The sequence below is a fragment of the Lepidochelys kempii genome, chromosome 11, assembly GCF_965140285.1.
Source record: "Lepidochelys kempii isolate rLepKem1 chromosome 11, rLepKem1.hap1, whole genome shotgun sequence".
NCBI classification, from domain to species: domain Eukaryota; kingdom Metazoa; phylum Chordata; order Testudines; family Cheloniidae; genus Lepidochelys; species Lepidochelys kempii.
The window spans coordinates 33,824,222-33,850,615 of record NC_136390.1 but is presented as its reverse complement, the minus strand read 5'-3'; the positions used below and the strand labels follow the sequence as shown (position 1 = coordinate 33,850,615).

At 35.3% G+C, this 26,394-nt stretch overlaps 1 protein-coding gene and 1 long non-coding RNA gene across 2 annotated transcripts in view; both read right to left on the bottom strand.

Annotated features, from left to right (window-relative positions):
* Positions 1-1,151: 1,151 nt before the first annotated feature.
* Positions 1,152-4,881, bottom strand: LOC144930950 (uncharacterized). Its single transcript, XR_013636465.1, has 2 exons — positions 4,524-4,881; positions 1,152-1,573 (listed from the first exon to the last, which is right to left on the bottom strand). It is a non-coding gene; the product is annotated as an uncharacterized LOC144930950 (long non-coding RNA).
* Positions 4,882-6,243: 1,362 nt separating this feature from the next.
* Positions 6,244-26,394, bottom strand: part of PSMD14 (proteasome 26S subunit, non-ATPase 14) — a 60,075-nt gene continuing 39,924 nt past the window's right edge. The window contains exons 8-12 of the mRNA XM_073305619.1: positions 18,600-18,707; positions 14,933-15,007; positions 11,115-11,240; positions 9,616-9,678; positions 6,244-6,665 (exon numbers count right to left, since the gene is read on the bottom strand). Coding sequence (XP_073161720.1) covers positions 6,567-6,665; positions 9,616-9,678; positions 11,115-11,240; positions 14,933-15,007; positions 18,600-18,707 — 471 coding nt within the window. The 3' untranslated portion in view covers positions 6,244-6,566. The remainder of the gene's footprint in view (positions 6,666-9,615; positions 9,679-11,114; positions 11,241-14,932; positions 15,008-18,599; positions 18,708-26,394) is intronic.

Here is a 26,394-nt window from a genome sequence, read left to right as displayed (position 1 = left end):
AAGCAGCTGTAGTTTCTGGTGCTTATTTGTTTCACTAGCACCATGCGCTCCAGGGTGTAATTGATTGTGTGGTTGGAAGATCAGGAGATGGGGTAAAACTAGAGACACAGGGAAGGGTTGTATTATTTAGCACATTAAAAGCTAATTTATGCAGCAACTGCCCTTAATTTCGTTGCAAACTGGGGATCACGCAAAAACGTTTTTTATATTTTTTTAAATTGTTAACATGCATAGTTCCTAAACTGGGATAATCGGAAGATATGCACTGGCAGGTGCTGACGAACTGTCTTAGAGGAAGTGTTTGTGCGTGTTGAGGAGTGGGTGTTGCAGAAGGCATCAAACTGTCCATCCAGCTCAGCTCCTAATGAAGCTGTGCTCCACTGGGGCTTCAGAGGCCAAGATGGTAACTGCTTAGAAACCTTCCCCTGCCCTTTCCAAGATAGTACTTTGGTACCTTCTGGCCCTTATGTCATCACATGCACCAGCTCCCCCAAACAGCAACACAGTCCCTTTCCTGTGGAGCTCCTAAAATGCAGGGCAAAGTAAGGAACTAGAAAATGCCTTTTGGGGGTTGTAAAAGGAAAATTGTAGAGTCAAGCTGCATTATACTCAAGAAGCTGGTTACAGAGCAGGCTGCTATGGTACAAGCACAGGGTACAGCAGACATGCTTCTTCCTCATCATGTCTATTCCCCTTCAGCTATCCTCATCTCCATTGAGAGACATACCCTCCCAACTTCATATGGGCTTTACAACCTCTTCAAAAATTTATTCTTAGGTCAATTGCTATCATAGAATATCAGCTATCCAGGAAAGAACCTGCTTGAGTTAGGGCAGTTGGAGATGTGCTGAGCATCAGTGTATCAACATATGTCATTTTCATAAGCATTTGCATTGGATGGAGTTGTCTTGCATTATAAAAAAAATTGTATGTCAATGTTCTTTTGTACTCATCACTATTTATGAAAAAAGTATGTTTTCTAGGATACCTCATGATTAATGGAAGTCATATTTCATTTGTGAAGTTTTGCTAGCTCATCGATGTTTCACTTAATATGCACTAAAAATGCAAAGGAAACCAGATTTATCTGCATGAGTTTTCTACAACGTTGTCCATTCCGTATATTGACAAAAAACCTTAAACAAACGAGAGACTGTAAATGTATTTTTATTATGTAGCAACAATCAAAATATATATGTACTACTGATTTCCCCCCAAATATTAAATGAAAACTTAATACAATTTGCCCACTCTGTGTTCTTGAACTGCTTTGGAATCTGCAAAGACCCTGACATAAAGAAACAGAAGTAATTGCACAACAGAGACTGAAAGGTGTTATAGTGCTGCTCTTAGACTGCAAATGATGCCAGATGTCTTCCATTTAACCAAATATACTTTCAGCAGTCTCTGGTTTCCAAGTGTTAAAAACAATAGAAGAATATACACAGAAAGCACCACATTAACAGTAAATGCATTATTTAAATACAACTGTATCCAACATAGCTGCTAAACACTGGACAATATTTGAGGTCATCAGCACATCCACATGTTCTTCTAAATGACGTTTGGGGTCCTGAAAAATAAATATTAAAGTAGGCTATCAGAGGAATCACTAAAAAATGAACACTTCAGAGATGACAGATTTCAACTATTTGAGAACACAGTGAATTAATAGACACTGAGAGCCTATTAAAGCCCCCAAATTTTCCTTCCTTCAAGATACTGCATGTAACTTTGATTCTAATTTTCTAAGACCCTGTAGCTCTTCATATTATTCATAGATGTTATATGTAGGCTAATAAGCAAATCGGTCTCTTCAAATTCTTGATGGATACAGTGACAGCAAATGTTTTTATGCAGTTCCACACATAGGTGAAATCCAGGCTCCAATGAAGTCAATGACAAAACTCCTCCCTGACTTCAACGGGGCCAGGATTTCACTCACAGTATCGTAGTTGCCTCAGATTTTAGAAGCTAGGTCAATAAAAACTATACTGTAGTCAAACACTACTTTAGAACTAACCATGAAACCTATACATTGGAGAGAGAGCGCAAGAAAGCACGTGTGCGCGCATGTTCTGGTGGCATGCAGCAGGGTTCAGGGCAGGGCATCTAAACCTGGTAGAAATGGGAGTGTCATGTACACCCTCCCTTCCCACACGTTACCTTTGATTATTATTCTGTAAACTCAGCTACAGCCAAACAGAATGTGCTAGGAATGCAATTTTAGTCATGGCTTTAACCTTCTTGTTTTTGCAAGGTTAAGACAGACCTTCAAATTTATTTTTGTGGTTATCCTCATTCCCCATATTAAAAAGAAAAACCTGAGGGAAGTCTGTAAAAGTTGAGAGTAGGACAACTTCTTTTGAAGCTATTTTAGCCTATTACTTAAATAGACATTTATATCACTCAAATACCCATTTTTGAAACTATTTTTGTGGAAGTGAGATTCATACTATTTAAAATGAAAAACGGGGTGTTTTGTCAGACTTCAACAAGGCCAGGATTCCACCTTAGCAATACAAATGTGGTGCTCTGTATTTTCAAAGCTGTATATAATCTTGGGTCCCCAATCCTGTAAAGATTTATACACATGCTTAATTTTACACTTGTGAGTAGTCTCAGTGGCTTCAAGAATATTACACAGTGTTTAACTCTTGCTGAGTTCCCAGACTTCAAGGGAATTACTTAGTGTATAAAGTTAAGCATGTTCTCAAGTCTCCGCAGAATTGGAGCTTAAGTCTGTACAGTGCTTTGAAAATATTAAATACTACATAAGTGCCAAGTATTATTAAATTACCTACATAAAATGGATCCATGTCATGTATTCACACAAGTTCACTCTCAGTGGTAAAGCTAAGCACATACATAAACTTTTGCAGCATTGGGGCCTAACTAAATTATCCTCACATTATGCCATAAAGAGCACATTTGCTCAATCTATTATGTCATTTGGTTGTACAGAGCCCACTATACAGATATTACAATAGTGGAGACAAATTTTAAAAAAAGAAAAAGCATTTGCACACAGTAAAGGATCAATTTAAAATATTTATTGATCCTATTCCACATACAAAATAGTTCTGATGGCCACAGATGTCACAAATCTAAGCTGCTCTTTTGCATAATCCGTTTACAAAGTCCTGTAGTTCTTCAAGATTTCTCCATTCAAACTAAGGACCTTTCCAAACAGAGGACAAATATTCACATCAGCAGCTGTGTGTCTACAGAACTTGGTGTATAAATGACAGAGGAAAAAAAAACCTGAAAATAAAACTATTTCATTTAAAGATTTTACAAGATACCTTTGACAGTTTCTTTTAGAAAAAAAAGTTGGATGTGTGAGGAAAAAAATCTGACTTTTTAACTCTGTATTAACTTAAAAAATCTGCACCAGCTTTTAAAGAATTGTTTAGATTGTAGATTACACCTGGGTTCAGGCTCACAAGAAGGGATATTTACTACTGTTTTAGATCTTTGAAAAAGATGGTTCTTCCTATATATTTATTTTTGATTGTTTCCTGCTACAGATTTGAATGCTACAAAAGTGTACGACTCGAAGAAAATTACAGATAAGTTATAACATCAGTTTGTTGGAAGTTGAAACAAAAATATTCCATAATCCTCTGAAATACAGTTCAGGTTCTACTACAGCCAGCCATATGAATAAATCCTGCCTCTCCTTTAAGGGAAAATAGTTTGGAGGTTTTTTAAAGCTATCCATTGTTCCTATTGCCCCCCGAGTCTACTGAACTCTGAGAACAATATGTTTTCTTAACAATTTTAATCTTTTTCCATTTCAACACTTTTCTTTCTTTGGCTTTTAGGCTAAAATAAAACATATCGCTAATTTAATATCTGTCAAGTCCTCAGTCAGAAGATTACATCCTGCCATGACAGAAGGATGGACTTCATTTAATAGCCTCCCTTCCGCCCCCCAAAATATTAATTATGGTCCTAAACTGTTTTTCTTATGGAGCAGAAGGGAACACGAAGGTGTTTAGTGTACTTATGTGTGTATTGGCATCAAGCATCAATTTTTTCTGAATAGTGGGTGAACTTACTCCCCTTCTACTGGCTCTTCAGCCACAGTGTAATGCACCAGACTGACTGACGGACTTGCCTCTTTAAAAAAAAAACATAGTATAACTCCTTCAGAATGCAATAGTGTATTTAGTTTTTTTGTTTGTTTCTTTTTAAAAAGAGGAAAGATGCAGAAATTACAGGATATTCCTCAGTGGATTAGAACAATTTATCCACAATATACCTTTAAACTTCATTATAAAAATGTTGTGGCAGCCCCTTGCTACCAAAGGACAATTTTGTAACCACTCTGCAGATTACCTAAAATCAGAGGCCTAAATAATATTCTCCATTAGGTGTAAATTCAACTCCTGTAGGGAATTCAGGACAGCCAGACTATAGCACAGAAATCACCTACAATGCATGTGACTAAAATAATATTAAAATATATTTTAAAAAAATCAGGTTATTTCACCTCACAATAATTCATTACATCTCACCTGCTTGCCAACATTTTTTATTGCCAGCTGTTCAGGTGTCATCTTATCTTCTTCTTCCACAGCCTGTGAAAAATACAAAAAAGGTCGGTGTTTCAGATTTTGTTTACTTTTTTCTAGAGCCACAAGATTATAAAAATACAATTTCTTCTTAAAAATCAAAAGGACAGCAGTGTTTCAGAAGCCTGTATTAAGTCAAAAGGAAAGGCACTTCAATTGCTCAGCAAAGGTGGCACAAATTTGTTAAAATGTCAGTGCAAAAGATTAAGGGGAGGATTCATGAACAGCTTTATTGTCAGATATTTTAGATTTACTCAAACTATATTAAAGAAAAATACACTTAGAACTGATAAAATGTTACACAAGGGTGGAATTTTGCACCTAATAATCACATCAACAGCTAGATAAAACAGGTTAAAAATATAATGTTCAAAGTACAGCATTAACCTTGTTGTTTCTAACAAAGGGAAGTTTGATTTTTTACTATGCATTTTTGTATTCTAGTTTAAACAACTTCTATATATTTCTTTAAATAGGTTTTTTTTGTATGTAAAGTTCCCTGTTTATTTATGTTTAATGTTAAAATGTCTGATCTGGAGGGTTTATGTCCTTGACAAACTATTAAATAAAATATTCACGTTTAATATTTTGGGACTTCCAATAAGCAAGTTAAAAATAGACTTTTTAAAACAGTATGTTTAATACATACAGTACATTTTCCTAGTAAGTATCTTCACAAGTAGAGCAAGTCTCAATCATTCTTTTATTTAGGAATGTCATTATTACAGGTTATGAATAAGTGTGAGCCTGATACTTTTTCTGCCAATGTAATGGAGTGAAGAATCAGGCTGTATATATTTAAAAAAGAGAGTTCCAAATACACACTACAATAGAAGTATATATTTTTTTAAATCTTTGATTCTAGTAGTCTTTGATGGCAGCAATGAAATGAGAAATCAAATTAAATCCAAAATATTCTGCATTAAGGTGCAACTACAGGATTTCAAGACCCATCCACTTCAAAGAGTTAAATACAATCAATGGGACAGATTACACACATCCTTAAAGCTACATATGTTTAGGTGCTTTGCTAAACTGGGGCCAAACTCAGGTGCCCAAAGCATTCAGTACGAACAATGGTTAATCTTTAGTTGGTTAGCAATCAGGAACTCAATGCTCACAAAGCTTTGGTCTACAAATTATAGCTGCTATGGTACAAGCACAGGGTACAGCAGACATGCTTCTTCCTCATCATGTCTATTCCCCTTCAGCTATCCTCATCTCCATTGAGAGACATACCCTCCCAACTTCATATGGGCTTTACAACCTCTTCAAAAATTTATTCTTAGGTCAATTGCTATCATAGAATATCAGCTATCCAGGAAAGAACCTGCTTGAGTTAGGGCAGTTGGAGATGTGCTGAGCATCAGTGTATCAACATATGTCATTTTCATAAGCATTTGCATTGGATGGAGTTGTCTTGCATTATAAAAAAAATTGTATGTCAATGTTCTTTTGTACTCATCACTATTTATGAAAAAAGTATGTTTTCTAGGATACCTCATGATTAATGGAAGTCATATTTCATTTGTGAAGTTTTGCTAGCTCATCGATGTTTCACTTAATATGCACTAAAAATGCAAAGGAAACCAGATTTATCTGCATGAGTTTTCTACAACGTTGTCCATTCCGTATATTGACAAAAAACCTTAAACAAACGAGAGACTGTAAATGTATTTTTATTATGTAGCAACAATCAAAATATATATGTACTACTGATTTCCCCCCAAATATTAAATGAAAACTTAATACAATTTGCCCACTCTGTGTTCTTGAACTGCTTTGGAATCTGCAAAGACCCTGACATAAAGAAACAGAAGTAATTGCACAACAGAGACTGAAAGGTGTTATAGTGCTGCTCTTAGACTGCAAATGATGCCAGATGTCTTCCATTTAACCAAATATACTTTCAGCAGTCTCTGGTTTCCAAGTGTTAAAAACAATAGAAGAATATACACAGAAAGCACCACATTAACAGTAAATGCATTATTTAAATACAACTGTATCCAACATAGCTGCTAAACACTGGACAATATTTGAGGTCATCAGCACATCCACATGTTCTTCTAAATGACGTTTGGGGTCCTGAAAAATAAATATTAAAGTAGGCTATCAGAGGAATCACTAAAAAATGAACACTTCAGAGATGACAGATTTCAACTATTTGAGAACACAGTGAATTAATAGACACTGAGAGCCTATTAAAGCCCCCAAATTTTCCTTCCTTCAAGATACTGCATGTAACTTTGATTCTAATTTTCTAAGACCCTGTAGCTCTTCATATTATTCATAGATGTTATATGTAGGCTAATAAGCAAATCGGTCTCTTCAAATTCTTGATGGATACAGTGACAGCAAATGTTTTTATGCAGTTCCACACATAGGTGAAATCCAGGCTCCAATGAAGTCAATGACAAAACTCCTCCCTGACTTCAACGGGGCCAGGATTTCACTCACAGTATCGTAGTTGCCTCAGATTTTAGAAGCTAGGTCAATAAAAACTATACTGTAGTCAAACACTACTTTAGAACTAACCATGAAACCTATACATTGGAGAGAGAGCGCAAGAAAGCACGTGTGCGCGCATGTTCTGGTGGCATGCAGCAGGGTTCAGGGCAGGGCATCTAAACCTGGTAGAAATGGGAGTGTCATGTACACCCTCCCTTCCCACACGTTACCTTTGATTATTATTCTGTAAACTCAGCTACAGCCAAACAGAATGTGCTAGGAATGCAATTTTAGTCATGGCTTTAACCTTCTTGTTTTTGCAAGGTTAAGACAGACCTTCAAATTTATTTTTGTGGTTATCCTCATTCCCCATATTAAAAAGAAAAACCTGAGGGAAGTCTGTAAAAGTTGAGAGTAGGACAACTTCTTTTGAAGCTATTTTAGCCTATTACTTAAATAGACATTTATATCACTCAAATACCCATTTTTGAAACTATTTTTGTGGAAGTGAGATTCATACTATTTAAAATGAAAAACGGGGTGTTTTGTCAGACTTCAACAAGGCCAGGATTCCACCTTAGCAATACAAATGTGGTGCTCTGTATTTTCAAAGCTGTATATAATCTTGGGTCCCCAATCCTGTAAAGATTTATACACATGCTTAATTTTACACTTGTGAGTAGTCTCAGTGGCTTCAAGAATATTACACAGTGTTTAACTCTTGCTGAGTTCCCAGACTTCAAGGGAATTACTTAGTGTATAAAGTTAAGCATGTTCTCAAGTCTCCGCAGAATTGGAGCTTAAGTCTGTACAGTGCTTTGAAAATATTAAATACTACATAAGTGCCAAGTATTATTAAATTACCTACATAAAATGGATCCATGTCATGTATTCACACAAGTTCACTCTCAGTGGTAAAGCTAAGCACATACATAAACTTTTGCAGCATTGGGGCCTAACTAAATTATCCTCACATTATGCCATAAAGAGCACATTTGCTCAATCTATTATGTCATTTGGTTGTACAGAGCCCACTATACAGATATTACAATAGTGGAGACAAATTTTAAAAAAAGAAAAAGCATTTGCACACAGTAAAGGATCAATTTAAAATATTTATTGATCCTATTCCACATACAAAATAGTTCTGATGGCCACAGATGTCACAAATCTAAGCTGCTCTTTTGCATAATCCGTTTACAAAGTCCTGTAGTTCTTCAAGATTTCTCCATTCAAACTAAGGACCTTTCCAAACAGAGGACAAATATTCACATCAGCAGCTGTGTGTCTACAGAACTTGGTGTATAAATGACAGAGGAAAAAAAAACCTGAAAATAAAACTATTTCATTTAAAGATTTTACAAGATACCTTTGACAGTTTCTTTTAGAAAAAAAAGTTGGATGTGTGAGGAAAAAAATCTGACTTTTTAACTCTGTATTAACTTAAAAAATCTGCACCAGCTTTTAAAGAATTGTTTAGATTGTAGATTACACCTGGGTTCAGGCTCACAAGAAGGGATATTTACTACTGTTTTAGATCTTTGAAAAAGATGGTTCTTCCTATATATTTATTTTTGATTGTTTCCTGCTACAGATTTGAATGCTACAAAAGTGTACGACTCGAAGAAAATTACAGATAAGTTATAACATCAGTTTGTTGGAAGTTGAAACAAAAATATTCCATAATCCTCTGAAATACAGTTCAGGTTCTACTACAGCCAGCCATATGAATAAATCCTGCCTCTCCTTTAAGGGAAAATAGTTTGGAGGTTTTTTAAAGCTATCCATTGTTCCTATTGCCCCCCGAGTCTACTGAACTCTGAGAACAATATGTTTTCTTAACAATTTTAATCTTTTTCCATTTCAACACTTTTCTTTCTTTGGCTTTTAGGCTAAAATAAAACATATCGCTAATTTAATATCTGTCAAGTCCTCAGTCAGAAGATTACATCCTGCCATGACAGAAGGATGGACTTCATTTAATAGCCTCCCTTCCGCCCCCCAAAATATTAATTATGGTCCTAAACTGTTTTTCTTATGGAGCAGAAGGGAACACGAAGGTGTTTAGTGTACTTATGTGTGTATTGGCATCAAGCATCAATTTTTTCTGAATAGTGGGTGAACTTACTCCCCTTCTACTGGCTCTTCAGCCACAGTGTAATGCACCAGACTGACTGACGGACTTGCCTCTTTAAAAAAAAAACATAGTATAACTCCTTCAGAATGCAATAGTGTATTTAGTTTTTTTGTTTGTTTCTTTTTAAAAAGAGGAAAGATGCAGAAATTACAGGATATTCCTCAGTGGATTAGAACAATTTATCCACAATATACCTTTAAACTTCATTATAAAAATGTTGTGGCAGCCCCTTGCTACCAAAGGACAATTTTGTAACCACTCTGCAGATTACCTAAAATCAGAGGCCTAAATAATATTCTCCATTAGGTGTAAATTCAACTCCTGTAGGGAATTCAGGACAGCCAGACTATAGCACAGAAATCACCTACAATGCATGTGACTAAAATAATATTAAAATATATTTTAAAAAAATCAGGTTATTTCACCTCACAATAATTCATTACATCTCACCTGCTTGCCAACATTTTTTATTGCCAGCTGTTCAGGTGTCATCTTATCTTCTTCTTCCACAGCCTGTGAAAAATACAAAAAAGGTCGGTGTTTCAGATTTTGTTTACTTTTTTCTAGAGCCACAAGATTATAAAAATACAATTTCTTCTTAAAAATCAAAAGGACAGCAGTGTTTCAGAAGCCTGTATTAAGTCAAAAGGAAAGGCACTTCAATTGCTCAGCAAAGGTGGCACAAATTTGTTAAAATGTCAGTGCAAAAGATTAAGGGGAGGATTCATGAACAGCTTTATTGTCAGATATTTTAGATTTACTCAAACTATATTAAAGAAAAATACACTTAGAACTGATAAAATGTTACACAAGGGTGGAATTTTGCACCTAATAATCACATCAACAGCTAGATAAAACAGGTTAAAAATATAATGTTCAAAGTACAGCATTAACCTTGTTGTTTCTAACAAAGGGAAGTTTGATTTTTTACTATGCATTTTTGTATTCTAGTTTAAACAACTTCTATATATTTCTTTAAATAGGTTTTTTTTGTATGTAAAGTTCCCTGTTTATTTATGTTTAATGTTAAAATGTCTGATCTGGAGGGTTTATGTCCTTGACAAACTATTAAATAAAATATTCACGTTTAATATTTTGGGACTTCCAATAAGCAAGTTAAAAATAGACTTTTTAAAACAGTATGTTTAATACATACAGTACATTTTCCTAGTAAGTATCTTCACAAGTAGAGCAAGTCTCAATCATTCTTTTATTTAGGAATGTCATTATTACAGGTTATGAATAAGTGTGAGCCTGATACTTTTTCTGCCAATGTAATGGAGTGAAGAATCAGGCTGTATATATTTAAAAAAGAGAGTTCCAAATACACACTACAATAGAAGTATATATTTTTTTAAATCTTTGATTCTAGTAGTCTTTGATGGCAGCAATGAAATGAGAAATCAAATTAAATCCAAAATATTCTGCATTAAGGTGCAACTACAGGATTTCAAGACCCATCCACTTCAAAGAGTTAAATACAATCAATGGGACAGATTACACACATCCTTAAAGCTACATATGTTTAGGTGCTTTGCTAAACTGGGGCCAAACTCAGGTGCCCAAAGCATTCAGTACGAACAATGGTTAATCTTTAGTTGGTTAGCAATCAGGAACTCAATGCTCACAAAGCTTTGGTCTACAAATTATAGCCAGAGTTATACCTTATTTGCCAAATCCATGGAAGTTACTCTACTCAATATATATATCATACAAAACATGAACATTCCCATACTGCCCCCAAAAGAGAGTGTTAAAATATTAGTGATCACTGAAGCCTCAAAAGTTATTTGCTTGCAATTATTCAGTGTTCTAGTTAGTGTTTATTTTCTAGGACATTACTATAAGCGTATACAAAGAGATCTGTAATCAACTTCTTATCCAATGAAATTTGCTACAGTCAGTTATTTCATAAGAGCAATTTCAACTTTATTGTTGAACGTGAATACCTTGTTATAATTCTTAGCTAACTCCAGCATCTCTTTCACTACTGTTTCATTGAGTTTGCAATGTTCACTATAGTCCTGAAGTGTCAAACCTTCCATCCAACTCTTCTTATGCAAATTTAGCAACATCTGCAAAATAAAGTCATACAGTTTAACATCTACATCAGAACATAAGTTTCCAGCTCTATAAAGGTCCACTTGATACAGAAAGTTAATTTACTAAATGTACTTGTAGAGGTGTAGATAAATGAATTCAATAAGATTAGAAATGTTCCAAAAGCATTTTTGATCTTGAACAGTTTGAATATGGTAAGTGTACACAGGAGCAGCTTTTAGCTGGTGTTTATACTCAAAATCGCTGGATTCTGTAGCATTCTGCTGCAGCAGACTGGGAATTTTGCAGCAGTTCTTTTAAAATGAAAATCTTTTAAAATGAAATATGAAAATTAATAATACACAATCAGTGCAGTAGGTCGTCTTATTTAATTTTTATAATAATCTATTTTACCCTGTCCCAGATTTTCAGTTTGTTGTAGATTTTGATATTGACAATGCATAACTGCATTATAGAAGTTGTCAGGAGAAAGGAGGCTGTTTTAACAGCTAGGTAGGGGACATATGAAGCTTTTGGCCTCTAGACACACTCAGGAGGAAATTTGGTGTTGTGGACTAAGCACATTAGCTACTTATTCTGCACTCATGATCCCTGTATTGGAGGACAGTAGGCTGTTGTAATTGAGATGGACTTTACTAGTAACCAAACCAAGTCCTGAGTATGTCTTTTATAAAACAAATTGTCCCAAAAAATGAATGACAGGAACACATGGACTTTTTTGCATTTTACCACATCTTAGCATATCTCCATGTAGCTGTCTTCCTAGGTTTCAAGATAACGTGTTGCACCTTAAAAAGAGCATTCAGGTTCCACATCTAATAAGATGCCAAGATCCATTTTGTAAGATTGAGTGAGTTTGGGTTTGGTTTTGAGTCAATGCCCAGAAGATCTGGGCATTTAAACTGATAAGCCTAAGTAAGTGCTATGAAAATTATCTGAGGCTTGTTTTACTTTTCTGAAAATCTGATGGAGCAGAGGAATTGGAGAAAAGGCATTCCACTATGCAAAGACTGCCTTTATTGGGGAGCCACTGCCCATTACAGATCAGTACAGGAGGTATCTGGTGTTCTAAGCAAATAGATCCATTTTGTCCCCACTTCTTCAATATGAGGTTTACTGCTGAAGTCTTGAAGGCCCCTTATTTTAACTCTAATGCCTGAAATTCACATCTGCAAAGGAGTTGCTTTTCCATGTCAGGTGGCCATGGAAAGAAATGATGAATCATGAATCATTCCCACAGAACCCTCACTTTGGAGGGCAGCTAAAGGAAAGAGACTCATCCCTACAACGATTGATGTCTTTGGTTGTAATGTCTGTCAGGATTTGTACTATTAAGTCCTTAGTGACCGGAAAGTTTTTCATAGTTGCTAAACTACTCTGAAAACTATTGCTTTGCTGTGAAGTCTAGATTAACCAGGCTTCCACAGATCTTAAACTCAGATTGTGTAGATGCACTCCCCAACCCAGGCTTTCACTCCAAAGGGAGATGGTTTGATAAGAGACAAAAGTGGACATTACAGACAACCATATGCAGGATTTTGGAATGAGTGGCTACCTTTATCAGAGACCTGTGAAGAATAGTTAAAGCACTAAGAATGATTGTTTACTTGCTCAGACAAGTTCAGGTATGCTTGCAGGTTTTCCTGCTTTGAGCAGGGGGTTGGACTAGATGACCTCCTGAGGTCCCTTCCAACCCTGATATTCTATGATTCTATGAGAGTTTCTAGTATATAATTGATACTTAGTCAAGGTTGCAAAGGTCTCATTCTCAGTCTACCAGTCATTTATGTAAAGGAAGCCCTTAGATCAAAGATATTTGAACTTTAGGAACAGTTTGATCATGTTACATGGTTGTATTGTAAAGTTTTTTGAATGTCCATAAACATGTCAAAAGGCTAAAAAAGATAATCACCCCTGAAGAATCTAGAATTGCTTATCTGAAAGTATGCCTTTGCATCAGGATGAAGATAGATCAGACTACCCAAAAGGGAGAGACCTATTGTGGGAATCTGGTTCTGTTGGACCTGTCATCCAAATACAGGTAAACAAACAAACACATTGAGCCGTTGAAAGTGTGTTTCTGCTATGAAAAGGGACGCTAGCCCAGATCCACAAAGGTACTTATGTGCCTAAGTCCCAGTTTTAGGCATCACTGCAATCCACAAAACCTCCACTAGGCCGCCACCTAATCTTATAGGCAGCTATACTCACTCCATGGTGCCTAAATTTCTCTCTCTTGGCGTGTGCACTGCTGTCTCACTCTAGGCGTCTGGATGCCTATCTCCCACCTATGCCCCAGTGCAACCCACGAATGGGGGAAAGATAGGCAGAGGAGACCCTCTCCTCCGCACAGGGCCTGTTCCAGTTGGTGTGCTCAGATGCTCCTTCCAGAGCAGGTCCCATTCAAAATCAGAGGCTACTGGATGAGGTGGTAGTGCCCACTTTATGCCTTTTATCCCAGTGGTTAAAGCACTCCTCGAGGGTGTGTGAAATTCAGGCTCAACTCATCTGCCTGAAGGGAAGAAAAGACTTGAACAAGAGTCTCCCACCTCCCAGGAGACTGCTCTAACCAGTGAGCTATGGGATAGTCTGAGGTGGGGCTCCTTTACTCTCTCCTGTTGAATCTGTTCCACTTTGGATAAATACTTAGTCACCAGATGAAGAGAGAGAGCACAAGCGAGAGACACACACACACACACACAATGACTCACTGGGAGGAGGGAGACTCAGTCTAGTCACCCTATTGAAAGATTAATTATTTATACACACTGGAACGGCTTCAACAGAAGAGAGTGAGGGGCCCCCACTTCAGAATATTCCATAGCTCAGTGGTTAGAGCACTCTCCAGAGAGGTGGGAGACTCCTGTGCAAATGCTTTCTTCCTCTCGGGTAGAGAGGGAAAGCGGGGGAGGAGGGGAGAGGAAAGGGCAATAGAACCTATCTCCCCCATATCCCAGGTGACTGGGCTAAAAGGTATAATGAGGACACCACCTCCACCTTCTTCTGTTTTTTGTGGAATGATGCAGGTGCCTAACTTATTCTTGCATGAAAAGTACTTAGGTGCCTAAGCCACCTCCTTCCAGGAGATGAGTTCCTGGCTGTGGATAGCTAGCAGAGATAGGTGCCTCCCTGCAACCTGGATTTTGGCTCTTATCTCCATCAAAGCGGCAGGGCTTAGAACACACCCCTTTCATCAGCGTCTCACACTGGCTAGCTTAGGTGGCTCCTCACATAGCATGCTGGCTTTTGTGGCCTGCATTCTCAGGCACCTCTCTCACTCCATTCATTGTATAAAGAGTCTAGGTGCTAACTCAGGCTTTGTGGACTGCACTGTTGCTCCTGTGATTTTCTAGGTACCTACTTCCCTTTGAGGTTCTGGGCCTATGTGAATTAGCAGCCTCTATCTCAACAGATACACTCCCTGATCTGCATGTTTTATCATTCTTTAGTGATAAAAAATTACTTTTTATTTCTACTCGCCAAAGAGTCACTAGTTGAGCTGGAGTCTGTTTTGACTCATGCATTATCAGCAGAACCAACTGTAGTTCCAACTGTAGAGTCAAAGTCTGGCTTTAGTTAAACCCAATCAACTCTAATGAAGACAATGAGCATGTACAGATGTAAATGAGGCAGGAATCTGGCCTTGAGAATCTTGACTACTTTTGATTATGAATAAGCCAGGTAGAACTCAACTTGAATTTCTTACCTTCTGTTCTAGTTCATTCTTCCTATAGTTGATGGTAATGGAGTAATAATGTCTGTTCAGTCCATGAATTAGAGCCTATAAAAGTTTATGGAAAAATATTCACACTGAAGTTACTATCATAGATATGAAAAATATTAGTAAGAAAGTGACTATCTAAAGCACTCAACTTGAAATAGTTTTGAAAAAATGTTATAGGTAGTGTCAACCACTATACCTGCTCCTAACAATCTTATTTTCCTATTTTTAAAAAATGTTGCTCTCTCTTCCGTTTCCACATGAAAGGTTCATACAAACAAGGAAACAGTACAACTATTTGTAAACTGCAGACAGATTCGGTAAACAAAAAAAAATTAAATTATTTGCTCTCCAATCTCTTGTTTATGGTAAACTTAAGTCGTACTTAAAACAGGAGGTAAACGTATTTCAGACACAGGTGTGATTTTTATGTTGACACTATCACTTATAAATCTAAAACATGTGGCAAAGGTTTTAATTTTTAATAGTTAATAATTTGAGCTGTATAGCTATGGTTACAGCTGAAACAGTAATTTACATTTCAGGTGCTGGTTAGACAGGATATTTACAGAATAGACCTTTAGCATTAAGACTGTTTTAAATTTTCAACATTAAATGCAATATCTTGCCAGTTATTGGCATGACCTTTATGGATGCAACGTTTTTACACTAGCACCTCACCAACCAATAAGAGGTTTACAAGAAACATATTAGGTTATATGAAACCTTTATATGTATGCTCCATATCTTGCTGCTTTGTTGTAGTATCAAAACAATAATGGGCACTCTTTTGAAATGTACATCTTAAGGTATGGCTTGGATTAAGATGTAGTTTCTAGAAATAATCTGTGTATGAACATAAATCCTTGTCAGATGTTTTGTCCTCGCAATGTAAAAAAGATGTGAAAAATTATACCATGCAACATTTAAGAAGTAGAGAAATATTTGATATTCCAAATTATATTTTGATCATTTCACCTATTTATTGATGTCTATTCCTTAACGCTATCCATGGCTAGCATTTGTTCCACAAAATGCAAGTACAGCTTTTCATTCTAGTGCTTCAAAATCCTACTGCAATTAAAATTTAATAGATATCATAAAGTTGAAAATAGATTTTTTTGCATGTATTTGTATGCTATACAAAGAAATACTTAAACAGTTACATTTTTCATGAACTGACTATATGTTCACTAGAGTTTGTTAACTGCTGATTGTCAAAGATACACATTTAGCTTTACTGTAGTCAACAGAATCTCAAAAACAAACACTTGCCTATTTATTGTTATAGTAATTTCAGCCTTAAATTACTGAAAAAAGTTCTGTAGTTTCTTTTGACATTCTCGCTCTCCCCTCCCCACCCCGAACTGAAAATCTGTACCCTCTTGTTTTAACTTAACTGTAGATAAGGGGAGACTTAAGAGCTCCTAAGGGATTTAGGAGTACAAGTCCTAAATAGACTGACTATCTCCCCTGCAATCATTTCCCTTCTAACAGCAAGTTAATTCAACTTAGGTGTTAGCTGAGCAAAAGTGCAAACACTTAAAAAAAAATAAAAAAAATCCTGCTCCACTACTCCTCCCAACTATCTTGAAACTGTACTAATAGTCACTGCAACAGGTTAATTGGAAACCTCTAAAATGTACACCTATTTGCACTCTATATTTTAAAGACATTGTTCCTCAAGTGTTTTGTTTCACTGAAAGATTAGTGTGTGTCGTGCAATACTTAAGTCCTGTAATATTAAAGTCTTTAATAAGCTTGCCTTATGCTTCACAAAATGACTGATAAAATATGGGGGAGGGGACGTGTGAAATCCTAATCCCACTGAAGTCAATGGGAGTTTTGCCATCAACTTCAATGAGGTCAGCATTTCACTCAGGGACTTTATAACATGTGTGTATCTACATTTGTTCTCCGTGGAAAGAATAAGTCTTAAGAACTTGTATATGTATACACTTAATTTCAAACTGCAATATTTTAATGTAATAATAAAATATGTAACTGGTCATTGCTGACTTGCAATAAGTGAAAAAAACTTATGTCTGAAATATGCCATGCTACAACAACAATGATCTTCGACTGTGAGATATTACTTAACCTTTTGCAAAAAATAATGAAGCAGTATGATACTATGGGGGTTTACAAGAGAGGTCATTACATACAGCCTAAAAAAGCCCAGTAATATATTCTCTTGAAACAGGCAAGCATGGGCTTGTCTGTATCCAATCAAAAACATTAGTAGGTTATTTCATACTCATTATACTTCGCAGTTTTCACAGATTTAAAAATCAAAAGCAAAACACTTCAACCTTTTAAAACTAACTATTTTACTAGTATGAATATTTTTGCTCATTTTTCTTTAAAAAAAAGTGTTTTAGTGCATAAAATAATAAAAGCTACCAATGTGTTGAAGGTAGAAGTTTAACAATGGCTAGCTGGCATCTCCCCAAAGATAGCAATCTGATAATAAAAGTTGAAGCATCTAATTTCAGTTCTACTGTGGCTACTATACGGTCTTTCAGTAGGCCATATTTAGCAACATACATTAGTATTACTGTTCATGTAAATAATCTTCAGAGAAGAAATTAGGCTTCCTGGTAGCAACTATTCATGCCTTTTACAATACATTTAAAAATAAAATACATTTTTCTTCATGGGGGGAAAAACTGAGGAAAAAAAAAGTCAAGGCACAAGAATACGGATAAGGCATTAATCACTCAGGAGGATACTCTTGTTTTAGAGCAGAAGAAGCTTTCTGCAATGAAGGTTTGGCTTCACTGAAGACGAGAGTATTGGCCTTAATCATCAACACCAGAAACCAAATAGAGTAAATATTCAAAAGAGAAATTCAATGTTATAAACTTTATACATTCTTACAAAGATATATAAAAACAATACACTCAAGTAAAGAGGATTATGCTTGAAATGGTCAATTATACATTCAAATGATCTATTCCATTTTCCCCTTCCCCCCCCACACTTCATCAAATTACAAGGTCACCAATGTAATAACCAGAGTTGGAGATGGAATATTTGTTTAGGACACATTAAAAAGTTGAATATATATATTAAAAAAAAATGTAGCAGTAAAGCAAGTGGAAAGAGACCATAATGATTAATGGGTAGGGCATTTTTCAATGGTTGCTTGAAGAGTAATTTATTCTTTTATCACATATAATTGGGATGCTTACAGTAGATAATAAAACACCATTTACTCATCCTGGCTTTAGGAAAGCTCAAGCATATGTTAACAGGAGCAGTTTTAAAACTGTAATACTGAAAAAGGATACCATTTGCCCTCTCTTGTATCACTGGTCTGATAAAACTAAAAAAGCTAGAGTATTGTCCTCCCAAATTCACACAAAAGATTTATTTTAAGTTTTTCATTTTATAAATCTGTACCAAATCTTGACAGTATCTACTTAAATTCTGTGTTTACATCTGACGAATTTAGAGCTCAATCCTACACTCATAAATTAGGAGTAGACCTATTCAAATATCAAGTTAATTTTATATGCACATTAAAATACTGCAATGAGGGATAACATACAAATTATAGCTGTAACATTTTAAGATACTTGTCGCATCACTGTGATTAAACACCACTCAATACAAAACAGAGTTTATCATCATCAAATACTGACTTTACCTGGATAGATGGCTTGTTTAAGTGACCCAGATTTGAAGTTGTTTGTCTTGGTTCATGTCCCAAGACCATCATATTAGCATTGATCAATCTGAAGGCATCAATAACAACCTGTAAAAACAAGACGTCAAGTCAATTCTTTTTAGAAAATGCAAGCAATGGTGCCAAGCAACGGTGGACAAGGCATGATCAACTCTCATCTGTTTTTGGCCTTCTTCCAGAAAATCTTTTAATTATAATATTAATAAAAAAGAACCTCCTGCTGACTGTGCCATCAGCACACAATTCTTTACTTTGTATTGTAAGGTGACACCAGAACTACATTTTTCATGGAACTATTAAGTTTTATGTACTTTTTATTTTACAACATTGAAAAGATCACTAGATATACATACTATAAACTTCATAGGTATGTATGTTTGTCACCTAAATCTTATCTAATCAAAATGAATGACAGAGAGAGACGAAAACTGAAAGTGAGCACAAGCTAAGGGACTGTGTCTAAAGCCCAGTCCTGTCACATCAATTACACCACCACAATACTTGAAATGACAACAAAATTATAGCCAGCAAGGAACTTGCCCCATGTATTCCCTTCTAGTCAGATGCTTTTTGCTTCTTGTGACTAAGAAAGGGTCTATAAACTGTCTGATGGATTAAAAAGTCCTTGTCAGTGTCATGCTCAGGAGTAAGAAATAGAGTAAAAGACGACCAAGGTCATTTATGATTTAAGGAACATGGAAGGTAGTATATCCAGTTATTTCATTACAAATGGGGGAAGAAAAAAAAAAGTAGAGCTTCCATCTAGCCTATTTCTATGCTTTGCTGCAATTGTTCAAGAAACCTTTGCAAATAAATATTTAGTGGTTTCATATAATAAAAATAATCACCTAACCTGCTGCTAGGTGAGGTGAGATATAACTTAGAACACATCACAGCCATGCAGCACAAAAACTATCCTCGTCACCTCCAACTATCATTATAGATTCATAACTACAAACAAAGATTTTGATTTATTTAGCCCATAATCCTACAACCAGACCTCGCACCTATGCAGAGCCGCACTGAAGTCAATGGGGTGCCACACTGATGTAGGCATCTGCCCCGCATGGTTTTGATTGAAGTGTTGGGGCCTTATTTTTTAAAGATTCTAATTTTGTCATGTTCTTAAACTGGATTTATGCTTCATAGTTTTAAGAGCTTACATTAAAATGCCTGAGAAATTTCCACCGCAGTTGTATTGTAATCTGTATTTCACACAATACCACATGGCACCAAGGTCTAATATACTGAGAAGCTAAATATCCCATTGTTTTATAATAGCTTATTCCAGGTAAGCAAGAACACAAAAATTGTCCATATTTTAAAAATTAAAGAAAAAATATTTTAAGTGCTTCTCACCAACTCAGGACTTCCCTTCTAGCTAAACAAATTAGGATACTACCCATAAACCTACTTAAGTGGGAATGTAATGCAATTATGATATCATGTTAAAGGGCACAGAGAGGTAACAAATGAACTGGCAGAGATTAATATGGAAATTTTAAAATGTAACAATTTACAGTATTTTAAACTGAAGGCAGACTAATAACGATCTCACATACTGTACATGTCAAAGAAGCTGTTTAAGTCACATCAAGCAAAACACAGCAATGTTTGATATAAGTATCAAAGACAGATAATGATACACAAAGTAGCGGAAGATATTTGTACCGCTAGAAGGACCATATTTTTTTCCACTTGTGCATGCGTGTTGACTGCATGGTCCATATCCAATTTAGGAAGAGTCCATGTCTACTGCTAAATGCATACAGCACCAAGCACAGCAATGATGTTCACTAAATAAGCAGTTATAAGTAGATTGGAAGTTATAAACTTCTTTTAAAGATTAAATTTCTCACATGGTTTATCCATTAAGCAGTTGTAAATTAGTGACTTGTACAATCCTGGACTCTCAACTGACTGGCCAGATCCTTCTCCAACTTGTCTTTTAAAGTTGCCTTCAGCAAATATGTCATTGTTCTTCACTTATTAGAATTTCAGTGACCCAATTTATGCCAGATAGCATGGTGATAGATAACAAGAATTTATAAGGTAAAGACAAAAACCCCTAACATTCTCCCCTTCCCTGTGACTGACACACACACACACACACACACACCCACCCACCCTTCCTTCTCTCAATTAAACAGATTAACCGGTTTAACACAGAAAGAATTATTATAGCATATGGAATTTTAATCTTGCTAAAGAAGAGTTTAATTCCTTTAATGATTTTTTAAACCATTAAACTTCATTCACCTATAAGACATCAACCATTCTCTAAAAGAGTTCCAACATATCTACCTTTTCGTCCTTGTAATACAAAAAGATCAATTATATTCTTAATGTTCTCATCAGATTTTACTTTAACTCAGACAGTTTTAAGACTCATGTTTGTATATATAAAAGTATATCTTATCAGTTTTCCAACTCCTGAAATTCCATTTTAACCAGATGTCCTAATTTAGAAACATCTGCAAATGCCCAACTATAGTAAGTAAGGAGTACAAATAAAGCAAAGCAAAGCAAAGCAAAGGGGAGATGGGGGTGGGAAGAAGACTCATACTGTAGTCCTCCAGAGACTTCTAGATAGGAAAATCAAGCAAATAAAAATTTACTCTGAGGAGCAAGATACATTAACTTGGCAGGATACCATAACTTAGTGCTTCATCATAATTTAACTTCCTAATGGCTACACTTCTCAACTGCAGTTTAAATGACTGCTCCACTAGAAACCATGGAACTTATCCAAAAATGCAATGGCATTTTTGTCTAATAATTGTTCCAACATTGGATTCTATGTTTACTTTTCAAGGTACATTTTTGAAAGGAAAACTAAAACTCCTAACATATTAGGCATTGCAACACCACTTTGATAGTAAATCAAATATTTTAACTACTGTTCACAGTGTCATAGTTGGATAACTTTCATAGCAAAATATATTGGACAACTAGCTGCTGAAATATTTAAGAACTCTACTCAATATGATTTAAAGTTTGCAGTCCTTACTCATGCAAGTAATTTCCATCACTTCAATGGCACTATTCACATTAATAAAGGATTACAGGCTTTCTCTGTGCAACTCTGGAGAAACAAAACACAAATATTTGCTAAAACTGTTAGCATCCTTCTTGTTCAAACTCTAATGTGAAATCCTAAACGCACAATACTTATATGTTCAAAAAACAAGGGTAACTAATCTAGACAGAATACAGAAAGTATGAATTGAATGACATTTTTCTTGTTAGTAGCATTATGACAACCAATAAAAACTAAATACTTTAGCTACACCAAGATTAAAGGAATTCATTGCCATCACTATAGCAACTGTCTTAAGGAAACCAACATGCTCAACAACCTGCAATCTAAATTTAGATCTAGTACGCAATAAAAGCATAAATACAGCAATATACCCTACATTTACATTTCTGTGAAATCTTCTAATTGCTTTTTGCACAGTGAGAACAAATCGGTTCCTCCTTTAGAGCATCATATCAAAATAAATAGACTCATTAATGTCCAGTGCTCTAATGAGCAATGGGTGAACTAGGTGTTAATTATGCCACAGTAAGATTCAAGGAAAAAGCCCTTGTGAGCACTTGGAGGTGTGCAGAAACTAAAGTCTTTTTTCTGTGTTTATTTTGAAGTACAGCACGATGCAATCAAATGACAGCAACATGGTCACCTCATATTTAACAATGGAACTTTAGACAGACTGTAATCCAAGTAGAGAACCTCCCAGGATTAATTAAAGCAGAGGAAAAATCCATTTTTCAGAGTTAAAGAATTTAAGGGATTTACAGTAGTTCCAAATTTATAGTTTTCATTGTACTTATTACCTCACTACAGCATGCACTGTATTAACAAAAATAGTAACAGCTTTGCATGAGGCTTTTAGACTACCTCTCTGAAAGCCCAACTCAAGCCTATGGTAGTAGGATGTTTTCCAGATTATGATGGTAGCAGTTATAAATATGCTTTTCCACACTGCAACTCTTTCACTATCCTGACCATTTAATTTCTTCTGGTACAAAGTGTCTCAAGACTTTTCAGAGGTCACTTCAACATAGACAGCTTATAACAAAACCATTAGCAGTTTGGCTAGTTTAAGAAAACCTCTTACTTTCCTTTTTTTGTTTATTATCACTGCATGAATCTGCGGCATATGATAGTTTATAATTTCTCAGGCTTGTTAAATTCATGTTAAAGGTCTGTTTTCTTGTTGAATAAATTTTGTTCATATAATGCTGCCTATTTCATACACTAAGTCTTTAATAGCACCTTTGGTCTATGCACAACTCACAGATCAAAACAGAGGACTAAAATAGGGGTTGATGATGCTATTTACATGTGTGATTCCTGCTGTCTTCTTGTTAGTAGCTTTAATATAATAGAAGACCCTGTCTGTTTTGTAATTAACACATCTTTACTGGAGAGATATTTGGAAGTGATTGCTGTGAATATACTGGTTAGTAAAATAAACACAATCACACACCACTTTCTGTTATCAGACAAATTTGTGAATTGTACACATTATACTCCAGATCAACAAACTGTGATATAACAGCCAAGTAGAAGAGACATTTATATAACCCTTTATTTTTCTGAAAATATGTATTCAATCTGACCTTGCAAATATAATTAGCTTGTGGGATGTGTGGATTTCAGTACCATGGATGCTTTACTAATTGCAACTCTTGGAAATAGATACTAAATATTTGGAAGCTGCCAATACAAAATAAAAACTGTATCTTTTTGTACATCTGTCTTAGCTACAAGAACCATAATAATCTGAAAAACAATAAAGATGGCATACTTTTTTGCAAGCATGTCGCTCGGTCAATGACCCACAACAGTTTGAGTAATACATTTTGCATAGTCAAAATTCAAATAATCTCCAAACTCAATGTCGTCTGTAATTTTTTGGCTGTATGTATGTAGCTATGCTTAATATGATCCAATATGTTATTCACTTTTTTCATTCTTTTATCCTGTGCCTGGCCAATGAGAGCAAATTTTTGATAATGTTAGTTTAAAAAAATCTGTTGGTTTTTTTTTACTTTACTTTTGTACACTTATTTGAAAAGAAACTTTAAAAACTAGATTAAGATGTTTGATGTTTAATACAAGGACTTTGTAAATTAAAGTACTATATAGTCACATAACTGAATATTTTTTAAAGAAAGACATTTTCTATTGCTAATGACAATGAATCTAGTTTATGCAGTGGGGCCCATTTGAGCACAGCTTTGGGGGGTTGGTTTTTGGGGTGGAATTTTTAGTCAAAAAGTTCTATATAAAATATTTTAAAGACTGACATATTTCAATTCTCCAAGTTTTTGCAATAGCAAATCAAAAAACTCATTTTATGAAAGCATACCTGTATTTTGCATGCCATTCCACACACAGTGACAAATTGCAGACAGAGATAAATTATCCTTGTTGTTCAAACTTAAACTTTCCTGACATCAATATTTGTGCAGGAAAAAAATATCTATGCAATATGAAAGCTATCTTTAAAAATGCATTGTTACCCTGAAATTCAAGAATCTTGTTGTTTGTGGACAAACCTACCAGTGCATAAGAAAAAACTGCAAAAGATATAATGTGGCTATGCCAGGTGTGGAAAAAGAAGTAATGTCCCATCTAAAATACCTTTTATCACCTGCAACTGACCTGTTATCAACTGCTTAGTTTGTTTCTAGATTCTTTAAAAATTAAATTGAACATGTGACCTTAGAAGTGCAGCTAAGGTTTATGACCATTTCGTTATTTATGCTGCCATGCACTGTTAGACAACCACAAGTGAAGAACATCTTCTGTCCCTTGTAAGCCCACAGCATAAAAAATTCAGAGAAATCTTACTTTTTATGCCATTTCCAATGAAAAGCACTAAGAACTGAAACTGACTCATGCCAAATTCATATAGCTGAATTGCTGTGATTGTGAGTTTGAAGTTTGCAACATGGAAATTATTTATAAAATGTCAATTTTATCTCTGGAAAAAGAGATTCCTAGGAGTATGTGCATTTTCTTTCTTCATCCTTGGAGAATTGCTTACTGTGGTCAAATCTGCTGCACAACTTGAATATCCATATTGGGAGGGGGAGACAACTACGGTATAATACATTTATCTTGACAAGTGAGAGCATGCATCCATAACTCACAAGTAGCAAAGCCACAAGTTTTAAAGCTATATGCCTTAATGAAGATAAATGGACTATTCCACATTCACCATGGTAAAAGGTATTTAAACATTTAATACTTTTCAATGAAAAGTATACTTGGAACTTTTTTGTTTCAGGAAAGGGAATGAATTGAAATAACCTATAAAAACAGTTTACTAAGCAAGCATTTATCACCTGATTGAGAGCACAGCATATCCAAAAAAAAATCAGAACACTGACACTCACATTAACAATGAAGTCTGTAAATGCAAGTTTTTGGATTTGTAATATTCTATTCAGAAACGACGTTATTTGTGCAAAATACATGATGCACTAACATGAACAAAAATGTTGAGAATGTATAGTTATAAAATTTTCGCTCGCTTTACAATGAAACAGGAAGGAAAAATGGTGATGAAGTTGGAACAATAATATAATTTGTACTTTGTCTAATATTTTGAAAATTTTATTCTGAACGGAAGTACAAATATTAACACAGGTACCTATATCATAATTAAATATGCAGGATCTACTATTACAAAAATGTGATGCTTAAAAAAAGGTCATTCTCTAATAATTCAAGTTATCAGCTTCCTGCTTTTCTTATAAATCAAAACCAAGACAAATTCCCATTTCCCTGTTCTGTAAGTCAGAGTTCAAGGCTGAAATTTTGCTTAGCTCAGATTAGGATGCCTCAGCCTTTCACCTGTAGGTCACTGCAATGAATCCGTGTTTCACTCAATAGTGATTGAGTTGCTACCATTTGACAGATCTTTGTTGGTTATTTGGCTATTTGTAAAATAAACTGGTGATCCCATTCTAACTCATAGTGGACTGATATCCACATCACAAAACACTATCACAACGGACATTCTTGCTGACAATTTCACTGGGCTTGGTCAATGATTGATCAGGCATGCAGACTGAACTACTCTGACCTCCAGGGACATCACTCTAGATCAGAGTTGAAGTACATTGGTGTGACACTGTTGGGGAAGCCAGTACCAGGTGTAAATAAATGAATTTAGTTTCAAGTTCTCACAATCTGGCCATTTATGGATCTAAAAAGAAAAAAAAAAAATCACAATTACAGAGCAGCCAAAATCTTGTGCTCTGTTCATTCTTGTGATTATTTACTACAGGATTTAAAATAGTAAAGATCACCTAATAAGCAATGCAAAGGTAACTCAAGAAATACCAAGCTTTTTCTTTGGATGGTTTATTTCTCAACCATTCAATTTTTCTCTCTTCAATCTCTGCAGCTATAATACATACAAGACCAAAAATACTCAAGATCCCTGCAGATTCTTTTCTTTTCAAAGGGACTATTAGGTCAATAACCTTGCACCCAGGCACCTCCTTTTCAGTCTGTGTGGTGATGCTTAAAAAAATGGATTAGGCCCACTGAATGTGGCATTTTAAAGTAATTTTTACTGAAGATATAATGGGTCTGACAATACAATATCAACAGAACTAATACATGATCATTGACAACGCATAACACTTCAGCAGAAAGGTCAACAATATTTATACGCCTATCGTGCCCAAAATGTGTTAGGCACCGTACAAATATATTGAAAGGCATAAT